General features: G+C 37.4%; 1 protein-coding gene across 2 annotated transcripts in view; it reads right to left on the bottom strand.

The window, feature by feature from the left end:
* The window catches only part of C14H8orf34 (chromosome 14 C8orf34 homolog), a 364940-nt gene that overhangs the window by 243357 nt on the left and 108569 nt on the right, over nt 1-13014 (bottom strand). For both annotated transcript variants that reach the window (XM_061438931.1, XM_061438930.1), the window contains exon 6: nt 862-1034. In XM_061438931.1, the coding sequence (XP_061294915.1) occupies nt 862-1034 (173 nt within the window). The remainder of the gene's footprint in view (nt 1-861; nt 1035-13014) is intronic.

The following is a 13014-nucleotide window of genomic DNA, read 5'->3' as shown; positions in this document are numbered from 1 at the left end:
CTCAGAGTCAGACACATTGAAGCAACTTAGCACACATGAATGCCTGTACATGGAAATTTAGGGCAAATCTTCTGAAACCATTTTGAGCATCATAGGATTGAGTGAAATGAATCAGGGACTTCCAAATTCACAAATTATAATAGTTTCAAAATCATTTCAAAAGTTAAACTGTAGAGAATGTAAATAATTATATTCAATCATAGTTATCAACTCTAAACTCAAATGGTTCTAAACCAAGGCTTCTCTATACATATTCCATCTAATTCTACCTTGTATAGTCTTTCATACTTGGGTTCAATCCCAGGGTCAGGAAGATCCCCTGGAGAAGGAAATGGCCACCCACTCCAGTATTCTTACCTGGAAAATACCATGGACAGAAGAGCCTGGTGGGCTACAGTCCATGGGGTAGCAAGAGTTGGACACGACTTAGCAACTAAACCACCATAGACTAACATATATTTAATAGTTTTCTTCTTGCTGAATAACTAGATCTCTCTGGTAAATCAGAAGTCTTCCCTCTCCAATCTTAAGCCTCACCCTAATTAATAATAAGCCAGTCTTGTCCAATATTACAGTAGGTCTTGACTGACAGTTTATGTCCTTGTAATTATTTTTCTATTTGGTTTTGGTAGCAAAGAAATGATAAGCTTGCTAGATGTAAAGCAAAAAATCAAAACCAAATCTAAAAGCAAATCTGAGAAAACTCTAATTTTAAAAGATATAAATTAATTTTTATCTTATATGTGATATAATATTCTATATAAAATTGCTAAGAGTTATCTCATCAAAATCATGCATGTGATTTCCCTTTTGTCTGAAATGATGAAAGTGTTTAGGATCTTAGAAGACATCTCATCTCACCTTCCTGCAGGGCTAGAGCTACTGTCTTCATTTTCCCATTGTTCATTTTTACTTCTGGGAATTGGGGGCTGTAGCATTTCAGCGGCCAGTGGGTCAGCATCATTCTCTTCTCGACCAATCCATTCTCCAATCACACGAGGTCTCAGAAGAGAAGAACTAAATGCCATAGTTTCCTGAAGAGAAGAAAAGAATTTCTGTGCCTTAGATAACATATTGCCATGAAAAGGGCGATAGGGAAATATTCTTGTCTAGATTTTAAACTGCTTCCTCAAATCAAAATGTTCCTTTTGTTTCCTTTCTTTCTGAATTGACATAGTTCTTTCCATCTCTACAGATGACTTCCTCTATAGGATTGGTGCCCACTCATGAAGGCCGTTTTGGTAAAGGATCCAGGAATGAAATCTTAAATTTGGATTTCTTAGGCTGTGTTTTGTTCTCAAGATGGAAGAGGGGAGGATTAGCATTTGCAACACAAGGAGGAGTGTATAGGAAGGCCCACATAGTGAAAGAGCTTGGTGTGGATAGAAAATGATACATAATTTCTCAAATGTGGAAGAAATTGAGGTGGAGTCAGAGAACAAAGTCCAGGAGAGATAGGGTTAGGAGGATACATTGCCTCCAACTGCAAAGCATTTTGGACTTCTAGAAATCCAGGGGCTTCCTTGGTGGCTCAGATGGTAAAGAATCTGCCTGCAATGCAGGTGGCCCAGGTTCAATCCCTGGGTTGGGAAGATCCCTTGGCAAAGGAAATGGCAACCCACTCCAGTATTCTTGCCTGGAGAATCTCATGAACAGAGGAGCCTGGTGGGCTACAGTTCATAGGGTCGCAGAGTCAGCCACGACTGAGCGACTAACACTTAGAGAAATCCAGTAGAGGTTGAAGCAGAGCAGTATCAATGACAGGCATGCTATGCTAATTTTAAAAAATGCTAACGTGATCTTTTTTCATAAACTAGGATATGATGTGACTCTTAAAATGTTATTTTAAATATTTACATCGTTTAATACTTTAAAATGAATACCAAAGACATGCAACTGCTAGGGATACCTCAGTATGGAAACAAAGTAGATTAAAAAGCAATACCTATTGTAAGATCTAATTTTTGTTTAAAAAATTCATATGGGTATATCTTCATGTGCCAGTTTCAGCCTACCAATAACTAACACTGTTATTGAACCAGCCCTTGTGGTTCTAAGTGCAAGACACTCTTCAGCAATAATCACCAGGCAACTTGAAAAAATAAAGGTTTATAATTTACAGAAGCATCTTTGTGTGGCTTTAGGAAGCATCACTAATAACAAAGCTAGTGGAGGTGATGGAATTCCAGTGGAGCTATTTCAAATCCTAAAAAAATGATGCTGTGAAAGTGCTGCACTCAATATGCCAGCAAATCTGGAAAACCCAGCAGTGGCCACAGGACTGGAAAAGGTCAGTTTTCATTCCAATCCCAAAGAAGGCCAATGCCAAAGAACATTCAAACTACCACACGACTGATTGCATTCATCTCACACGCTAGCAAAGGAATGCTCAAAATTCTCCAAGCCAGGCTTCTACAGTATGTGAACCATGAACTTCCAGATGTTCAAGCTGGATTTAGAAAAGGCAGAAGAACCAGAGATCAAATTGCCAACATCCATTGCATCATAGAAAAAGAAAGAGAGTTCCGGAATAACATCTACTTGTGTTTTATTGACTACGCCAAAGCCTTTGACTGTGTAGAACACAACAAACTGTAGGAAATTCTTCAAGAGATGGAATACCAGATCATCTTACCTGCCTCCTGAGAAATCTGTATGCAGGTCAAGAAACAATAGTTAGAACCAGACATGGAACAATAGATGGTTCCAACTGTGAAAGGAGTACGAACAGGCTGTACATTGTCACACTGCTTATTAAACTTTTATATGCAGAGTACATTATGTGAAATGCTGGGCTGGATGAAGCACAAGCTGGAATCAAGATTGCTGGGAGAAATGTCAACAACCTCAGATATGCAGAGGACACCACCCTTATGGCAGAAAGTGAAGAAGAACTAGAGAGCTTCTTGATGAAAGTGAAAGAGGAGCGTGAAAAAAAAAGTGGCTTAAACTCAACATTCCATGTCACCTGGTCCCATTACTTCATGGCAAATAGATGAGGAAACAATGGAAACAGTGACAGACTTTATTTTTGGCGGCTCCAAAATCCCTGCAGATGGTGACTGCAGCCATGAAATTAAAAGACACTTGCTCCTTGGGAGAAAAGCTATGACGAACCTAGACAGCATATTAAAAAGCAGAGACATTACTTTGCCGACAAATGTCTGTCTAGTCAAAGCTATGGTTTTTCCAGTGGTCATGTATGGATGTGAGAGTTGGACTATAAAGAAAGCTGAGCACCAAAGAATTGATGCTTTTGAACTGCGGTGTTGGAGAAGACTCTTTGAGAATCCCCTAGATTGCAAGGAGATCCAACCAGTCCATCCTAAAGGAAGTCAGTCCTGAATATTCATTGGCAGGATTGATGCTGAAGCAGAAGCTACAATACTTTGGCCAGCTGATGCAAAGAACTGACTCACTGGAAAAGACTCCAGTGCTGGGAAAGACTGAAGGCAGGAGGAGAAGGGGACGACAGAGGATGAGATGGTTGGGTGGCATCACAGACTCGACAGACATGAGTTTGAGCAAGTTCCAAGAGTTTGTGATGGACACGGAAGCCTGGCATGCTGCAGTCCATGGGATCACAAAGAGTAGGACACGACTGAGCGACTGAACTGAACTGATGACTTACAGCATCTTGAATTACACAGTACATCTGGGACCACACAGAGGAAGAGTGAAAGAGACCAAGCATGGGCCTGAGTTTCTGCTTTTACTGGGGTTAAAGGTGGGGGCTATGGGTTTTTATGGGCTCATTCTTCCCTGGCAAATTTAAAAGAGAGAGTAGAAATGTAAAGTGGGAAGAGAAAAACTAAGTGGCCAATTGAAAAAAAAATGAATCATCAGATTATTAAAATCAACTAACACCTCTAAAACAAAGGAGCTACAAGTTGGGGGTGGGACCTGGATCTCTGAAATATGTTTATTAGTGATAGCTACCAATGAAGTAAGCATCCTTGGCAGCTCAGTCAGTAAAGAATCTGCCTGCAATTCAGGAGACCTGGGTTTAATCCCTCGGTTGAGAGGATCCCTTGGAGAAAGAAATGACAACCAACCACAGTATTCTTGCCTGGGAAACTCCATGGACACCACCTTTGAGGTAGATGCCTCAGCAATCAAAGCTTAAAGTCAGGCACTTTCAATAAAAAAACGACAATCAAAACCTCTCAGGGTTTCTACTATAAACCATCAATGCATCATTCATAGACTAACTCCTTCATTTATCCATTCTTTCATATTTATTATGATTCACTATGGGCCAGACACTGCTTGATTTACTGGAAAACACAATGGTAACACCAGAATTTAATGGTTTTATCTGAATGGAGGGACTACAGGTAATTCTTAATTCTTCTTTTGGCATTTGCATGTCTTTTCAATATTCTATGATAAATATGTACTTATAATTATATTTTATAAAATACCTTAATCTGAGAAACAGGCTTATAATTTGCAATACTACAAGAGTCTTGAACAATTCCTTAAAATTTAGATTTGATCAACTGAATCTTTACAATTCCCCCAAATATTATACAAATACAATATTAAAATATATACAATGTAGTATGTATTAATATACCAATACACACCAAAAATAACATGTGAAATATGATTTAGACATATTTAGTGAACATTTATCCAAGTGATAATAAGTGACAAAATAGTTAGATATCCTGATATTGAGTCCCCAACCTTCATGAAAATGTAGCGAATAATTTTTAGTGTTTGCATAACATAGCAACTGATCTGATATCCTTCTGTATTTATATTCCCAAAGCTAGGAAATCAAAGCTGTCAGCTGTGAAATCATGCAATCAAATTAATGACTTGCGATTACTAAAAAGGCATATTTATCTGCCACAATTTAATATTATTTGAAGTATAAGAATGAAAATTAACAGTAATATTATTATATGTTAAGCCTATATTTGCAGATTAAGGAAAGACATTTTAGGAAGAAAAAAAATTCATAAACATATTTACAGCTTCAGAATCAGTTTTGGCCTGTGCAATTTTGAAATGTTAACTTACTCTCTGAATCAAATACACAGGAAACACAAAAATTATTTGAGGTAGTTAGCAAAGGCATTAGCCTGAAGAAAAAGGACTGAGACTATTCAAGAAATAATAAATAGCCCTTTAGCAACTCCATTTTTTCTACATAAAGTCAGAAAGTTGAAGAAGTTAGTCAAAGGAATCCTTTCCAATGCTTTCTTCAGAAGTAGCCAAAAGGTTAAAATAGAAAGAAAGAAAGAAACGTTCAGACGGTGAAGCCACAAGATATGGAAAACAATGGATGGGGACTCCCAGGGAATAGAACCAGGGCCCAATTAAGGAACACCTCCCAACACCTTGCACAGAAAGACCTGATAACATCTGTCCAGCAGGATTTGAGAGCTGCTAGAAACAGAGGAAACAGTGTCAGACTTTATTTTTCTGGGCTCCAAAATCACTGTAGATCGTGACTGCAGCCATGAAATTAAAAGACGCTTACTCCTTGGAAGGAAAGTTATGACCAACCTAGATAGCATATTAAAAAGCAGAGACATTACTTTGCCAACAAAGGTCCGTCTAGTCAAGGCTATGTTTTTTCCAGTGGTCATGTATGGATGTGAGAGGTGGTCTGTTGAAGAAAGCTGAGCGCTGAAGAATTGATGCTTTTGAACTGTGGTGTTTGAGAAGACTCTTGAGAGTCCCTTGGACGGCAAGGAGGTCCAACCAGTTCATCCTAAAGGAGATCAGTCCTGGGTGTTCATTGGAAGGACTGATGCTAAAGCTAAAACTCCAATACTTTGGCCACATCATGCGAAGAGTTGACTCATTGGAAAAGACCCTGATGCTGGGAGGGATTGGGGGCAGGAGGAAAAGGGGACGACAGAGGATGAGATGGCTGGATGGCATCACTGACTCGATGGACATGAGTTTGAGTGAACTCCAGGAGTTGCCGATGGACAGGGAGGCCTGGAGTGCTGTGATTCATGGGGTCGCAAAGAGTCGGACACGCTGAGCGACTGAACTGAACTGATGAACCACTCACTTCTATAAACCTCTCATTATTTCTATTTTCTAACAGAAAGTATTCAGTGTGGTTATCCCAAATTAATCTCATCACTTAATCAAAAAGAAGAAACAAAACTATTATCATTCATATATATTTTTTATATAGAAAAATCAAGAGAATTCAGAAACAAGTTACAAATTAATGAGTTTAGCAAGTTTACTGAATTTAAGATAAAACTAGAAAAATAATTTTCATTCCTATATGCCAACAAGTTTTAAAATGTAACTTGTACAACAGATATCATTTACAATCGTAATCAAGAACACAAGGTACTTAGGAATCAATTTAACAAAAATCTGCCTGCTGTTTTTGAATATACTATATGACTTTTTCATAAAACACTACAATATTTAATTAAATGGAAACATGCCTTGTTCATAAGTAGAAAGACTCAAAAATGTAAAGATGTCAATTCTCTCATACTAATCTAAAATACAAAGCAACTCCAAACCCAATAGAGTAACAGATATAAGCAAATGGACCAAAGAGGAAAACTGAATGTCCAGAAACAAGGTAAGTACCAGAAGCATGCACATTTATGGACAAATGAACTTTTCAATAAATGGTTACAAGAAATTTATTATGCATATAGGGGAAAATATGTTCCAACTTCTTACAATATTAAAAAAAATTCAAGTAGATTAAAGATAAAAAACAGAATCCTCAATAGAAAATAAAAAGTAATACTTTTATGATGTTAAGTAGAAAAGATTTCTTAAACAAAACATAAGTTAATGTTAAAAATGTCTGTTAACAGAAGCCACTATTTAAAAAGTGATGACAAGCCTAAAAATTTAAGAAGGTATTTGAGATACACAAGACCAACAAGAGTTGATGTCCAAAAATATATAATAAATTCACACAAATCTAAAGAAAAAAATAAGTGGGCAATAAAAATGAGCAAAAGAGAAAAGCAGGCATTCAATCTTACTGGAAATTAAGTATTACAAGCAATAACTGAATCCATGAGAAAAAACTTTCATTAAAATACTTGACGATAGCCAGTGTTGGCAAGGATCAGGAGCAAAATGTATTATAACAAACTGTTGTTTCTCTCAAAATCTCTTGAGAGAAATTCTGTATTACTAATAAAGTTAAAAATGCATGTGTCACTGTTAGTGGGAATGTAGATTGATACAGCCACTATAGAAAACAGTGTGGAGACTCCTTAAAAAACTAGGAATAAAACCACCATATGACCCAGAAACCCCACTACTAGGCATATACCCTGAGGAAACCAAAAGTGAAAAAGACACATGTACCTCAAGGTTCACTGCAGCACTATTTACAATAGCTAGGACATAGAAGCAATCTAGATGTCCATAGACAGAGGAATGGATAAAGAAGCTGTGGTACATATATACAAAGGAATATTACTCAGCCATAAAAAGGAATGCATTTGAGTCATTTCTACTGAGGTGGATGAACCTGAAGCCTATTTTACAGAGTGAAGTAAGTCAGAAAGAGAAAGATAAAAATCATATACTAATGCATATATATGCATTAGGACTCTAGAAAGATGGTACTGATGAAATTATTTGCAGGGCAGCAAGGGAGAGAGACATAGAGAACAGACTTATAGACATGGAGCAGGGGCAGGAAGGAGAGGGTGAGATGTATGGAGAGAGTAACGTGGAAATTTACATTACCATATGTAAAATAGATAGCCAATGGGAATTTGCTATATGATTCAGGGAACTTAAACGTGGGCTCTGTGACAATCTAGAGGTATGCAATGGGCAGGGAGATGGAAGGGAGAGTCAAGAGGGAGGGGACATATGTATACCTATGGCTGATTCACGTTGATGTTTGGCAGAAACCAACAAAATTCTGTAAAGCAATTATCCTTTAACAACACATTTTAAAAATGCATGTGTCATACTGCAAGATTAATTGAAGTTCAATTAGTTGTGTTTTTCCCTTTCAGTTCAGATATATTTTTATTCCTTAATTACAACATCTCCTGTCTCTCTCCTGATTCTCAACTGATCATGTTGCTTATCTCAGTGATAAAATGAGAGCAATCAGCAGAGGATTTGTTCATTTTCTTATCACCAAACCCATCAGCTACTAACATTCTTGCCTTCACCTACAAAAGGTGAATTGTCATTTCTTCTCCAAGGTCTGGCATATATTAATAGAAAGTATTTGATATACATTTGTACAGTGAATAAAAGAATGAGAAAATTAAGGTAATGTATGATTCAATGTTTCAATAATGCATTACCAACATTGTTAGTCATTCAGATCAGATCTGATCAGATCAGTAACTCAGTCGTGTCCAACTCTTTGCGACCCCATGAATCGCAGCACACCAGGCCACCCTGTCCATCACCAACTCCCGGAGTTCACTGAGACTCACGTCCATCGAGTCAGTGATGTCATCTAGCCATCTCATCCTCTGTCGTCCCCTTCTCCTCTTGCCCCCAATCCCTCCCAGCATCAGAGTCTTTTCCAATGAGTCAACTCTTTGCATGAGGTGGCCAAAGTACTGGAGTTTCAGCTTTAGCATCATTCCTTCCAAAGAAATCCCAGGGCTGATCTCCTTCAGAATGGACTGGTTGGATCTCCTTGCAGTCCAAGGGACTCTCAAGAGTCTTCTCCAACACCACAGTTCAAAAGCATCAATTCTTCAGTGCTCAGCCTTCTTCACAGTCCAACTCTCACATCCATACATGACCACAGGAAAAACCATAGCCTCGACTAGACGAACCTTTGTTGGCAAAGTAATGTCTCTGCTTTTGAATATGCTATCTAGGTTGGTCATAACTTTCCTTCCAAGGAGTAAGCTTCTTTAGGACAATGTAAGTCAAAACCACAGTAAAATAATATTGATACTTTACATCAGAAGGATGGCTATAATTTAAGATAAACAACAAGTGTCAGCAAGAATATGGAGAAATTTGAACCTTAATACTTGCTGGCTGGAATGTAACGTGGTGCTGCCACTATGCGAAACAGTTTGATAATTCCTCAACAAGTTAAACACAGAGTGTTTTAGCATTTTCATTCCCTACATATACAAGAGAAATTTTAAAAACATATCCACACAAAACTTGTGCATGAATGTTCCTACAAACATCCTTCTTAATGGCTGACAAGCAGAACAACTCAAAGGTCCACAAATTGATGAATGAATAAACAAAATGTGGTGTATCTATTGAGCTTCTCCCATGGCTCAGAGGTAAAGAATCCATCTGCAACAGAGGAGACCCAAGAGATTCAGGTTCAGTCCCTGGGTCAGGAAGATCCCCTTGGGGAGGACATGGCAACCCACTCCAGTGTTCCTGCCTGAAAAATCCCATGGACAGAGGAGCCTGGCAGGCTACAATCCAAAGGGTCTCAAAGAGTTGGACAGGACTAGTGACTGAGCACTCATAGTATATTTATACCACAAAATATTTTTCAGCAATAAAAAGAAGTACTGATATATGCCACACCATTAATGAAGCTTGAAAACATTATGCTAAATGATAGAAGATAGTGAAAAAAGATCACATATTTTATGACTGCATTTGTATGAAATTTCTAGTATGGCAAATTTAAAGAGACAGAAGGCAAATTAGTGGTTGTTTTAGGCTAAGGGATTAGGAGGCATGGGGAGTAGAGATGGGATTTCTTGGGATGATGAAAATGTTCTAAATTTAAGTTGTAGTAGTGGTCTATCTGCCAATGCAGGAGATACAAGAGGCACAGGTTGGATCCCTGGGTCAGCAAGATCCCCTGGAGTATGAAACGGCAACCCACTCCAGTATTCTTTCCTGGAAAATCGCATGGACAGAGGAGCCTGGCGAGCTACAGTCCCTGGGGTTGCAAAAGAGTTGGACATGACTTACCAACTAAACGCCAACAACAAAATGGTTACACAACTCTTTGAATATACCAAAACCCACTAAACTATACATATTAAAGGGGAAGATTTTATGTGAATTTTCTCTCAATAAAGTTGTTCAAATAATGAATTAAACTCACTTTCAGATTTTTCTCTTAAAGTGGAGTACATGGTACATAGTGCAAGGGACAAGCATGGGTTTGGAATCAAACAGATGAAGAACCAGTACTAATTCTGAGACTTTCAGCAAATCACTTAATCATACTAGCTTCAGTCTCCTTATCGGTAAGCCAAGAAAAGCATAACCACTTCGTCAGACTGATACAAGAACTAGATTTAATAACATATCAAAAACACCGAGCATGCCTGCTAATGCTAACAGGCGCTGAATATTCTCTCCTCCTTTCCTTCACTATCTTCTGCACCCTCCTACCCATGATCTAAAAGTTTTACTCTCTATTATGGAATTTTTCACACTAATACAAAAGGAGAAGGAAGAGTAAAACAAACTCCTTTGTATTCACACACATTTTCCTCAATTATCAACTCACGAAGAAACTCACTTTATCCTCATCTCTACCCACGTGCCTTCCACATCACCCCTTTTTTTGCTCAAATCACTTTGAAGAAAATTCCATTCACCAGACATCACATCATTTGTAAATAGTTCAGTGTGTAATCTCTAAAAAGAGTGCTTTTTTGTAAACAAATACCATCATCATACCTAAATACAAAGTGAGAATGTTTTAATATCAAATATCTATTTAGCTATCAAATTTTCCTGATTATCTGTTTGTTTGCACAAATCCAACTCTAAGCAAGACTGACTGATCAACCATCTTTTATGTCTCTTTTAATCTCTCTATTCTCTTCCTCTGTCTCATTTTCTCTCTTGTAATTTTGTCATTGCTGTTACTGTTCAAAAACCTGAGTTGTTTGTCCTTTGAGTTTTCCACAGTCTAGATTTTCCCCTTTGCCTCCCTGTGATGTGGTTTAAAATGTTCCTGTGCCCTTTGTAATTTCTGTAAATTAGTAGTTAGTTCAGGATAAAGTTGTTTTGCTGTGGTTTTTGTTTTTGCCAATACTTCTTCAGAGAGAATGGTTAGTTTTATCTGGAGGTACATAAGACTGTCTTCTTTAATGATTTGGGCAGCATCGATAATTACTGCTTAGATCCATTAATTCAATAGGCATTGCCAACTGGTGACTGTCTAATTTTACAAATCCATAATCACTTATTGGATGGAATACTTCTGTAGACAGAAACTTCCTGTCATCAAATATTAGGTTACTCTGAAGTACGATTTATATAAAAAGGAGGATGAAAAATCTAATTATTTTCCTTGACTTCTACCAGTTTTAAAAACAGTAACTTTCGTTCCCGGCGCATATGCCTGAGTGCTCAGTTATATCCAACTCTTTGCGACCCTTTGAACTGTAGCCCACCAGGCTCCTCTGTCCATGGGATTCTCCAGGCAAGAACACTGGAATGGGTTGCCATGCCCTCCTCCAGGGGATCTTCCCAACCCAGGGATCAAACCATGTCTCCTGTAGATTTAACCTATTAAAGCCTGCTGGTTTACTTTATTAAACATTAATAATTTTTTTGGATAAACGTATGCATCTTAAAGTATTAGGTATAATTCATTACACTGCAGTTATTATTCTTATTCATGTTCAAATTTTCTCAACTCTTTCCAGTAGAAGACTTCTGAAGCTGGCTCCTGAGTTCTTCTGACACAACCCTAGTGATCTTTCATAGTTCTTGCCTTCTGGCATAAGGCATTTTAGGCTCATTTTGTAAATACCATCTGCTCTTGACCTAGACTCAACCATTATTCCAAGAGATTCTGATTCTTTTTAGTTGAAAATATATTTTAAGACTGGAATCTGCATACTTGGGGTACTTGCTGTTTTGGTGTTGGTAACAGTGGACAGATCTAAGAAATGTCTATGTTTTAAACTTAAATAATTCAGCCTTACAGAAAAGTTGAGAAAAAAGAAAGAATCCCTAGACTCTAGCTATGTTCACTACCTGTAGAGATTGTACTTTTGTGTTTAAAATTTAAAAAAATATTATGAGTTCACAATGATAGTTTTCATTCAAAGCAGGATATAGGATTTTCACTTAAACTTATTGATCTTATGTGTATTTTTTCCCCTATGTCAAATATTCTGGTTCTTAAGAATATCAACATAATTAATTCTTTGCTATATCACACAAAGCACACACAACAGCCTCTTTATAATAATACCAAAACTGCCACTAACAACACAGTCGTTAAAAACAGGTTAAGGCTGATGTTCCCTCTGTCCTTTGGGTGTATCCCACCAGAGAAAAATCAAATCACTGGTTTACAAAGACTTGGACTAATTCACCTGAGTGTGTTTTGCCATACTGTTTGGGCTCATCTGTTAGAAATCACTGTTTTAAGAGTTAACCGTGTTTCCCAAAAATTATATATAAAATATTTAAATGGTTCCAAAGTCTCATACACACAAAATTCAAAGAAGACAAGATTCTATCCCTAACCTCTACTCTCTATCTGCGCCACTTTCATTTTTTCTTCCTTCCCTTCTCCCATTGGTAACGTTTAAAAAGTAATTGTGTGTGTGTGTGTGTGTGTTTTACAATATGGCAGGTTCTGCCATTGTTATTTTGGCTTTAATGTAAGTAAACACATATCCACAGTTCCATTAGACTTACTTAGATAAATGGTAGCACACTATAAACACATTTATCCTTGCCTTTTTTATTCAACAGTATATCCTGGGGATTGTTCTATGTATCTACAGAGATATTCTTTCATTTTTATAGCTGTACAGTACTCTATAGTAGACGTACTATAATTTATCCCTTACTCTTCTTTTAATGAACATTTAGGTATTTTAACTCTTTTTCTATTACAATAGCACAACAATGAATAGCCACGCACACTGGTCTTTCTATAGCTTTGCCAGTGTGTCCTTGGAATAGACTTCTAGAAGTAGGGTCATTTGCTCAAACAACAACTGTGCATATACAGTTTTTTAGACACTGAAAACCTGAGCTTGAAGGATAGAAAACAGCTGGAAAAAGGGGAGGGATGACAATCAGCAGAAATGTAGAAATATATAAAAT

The sequence above is a fragment of the Bos javanicus genome, chromosome 14 (assembly GCF_032452875.1).
Source record: "Bos javanicus breed banteng chromosome 14, ARS-OSU_banteng_1.0, whole genome shotgun sequence".
Classification (NCBI taxonomy): Eukaryota; Metazoa; Chordata; class Mammalia; order Artiodactyla; family Bovidae; genus Bos; species Bos javanicus.
The sequence above is the reverse complement of the archived record's forward strand: the minus strand, read 5'-3'. Positions and strand labels throughout refer to the sequence as shown.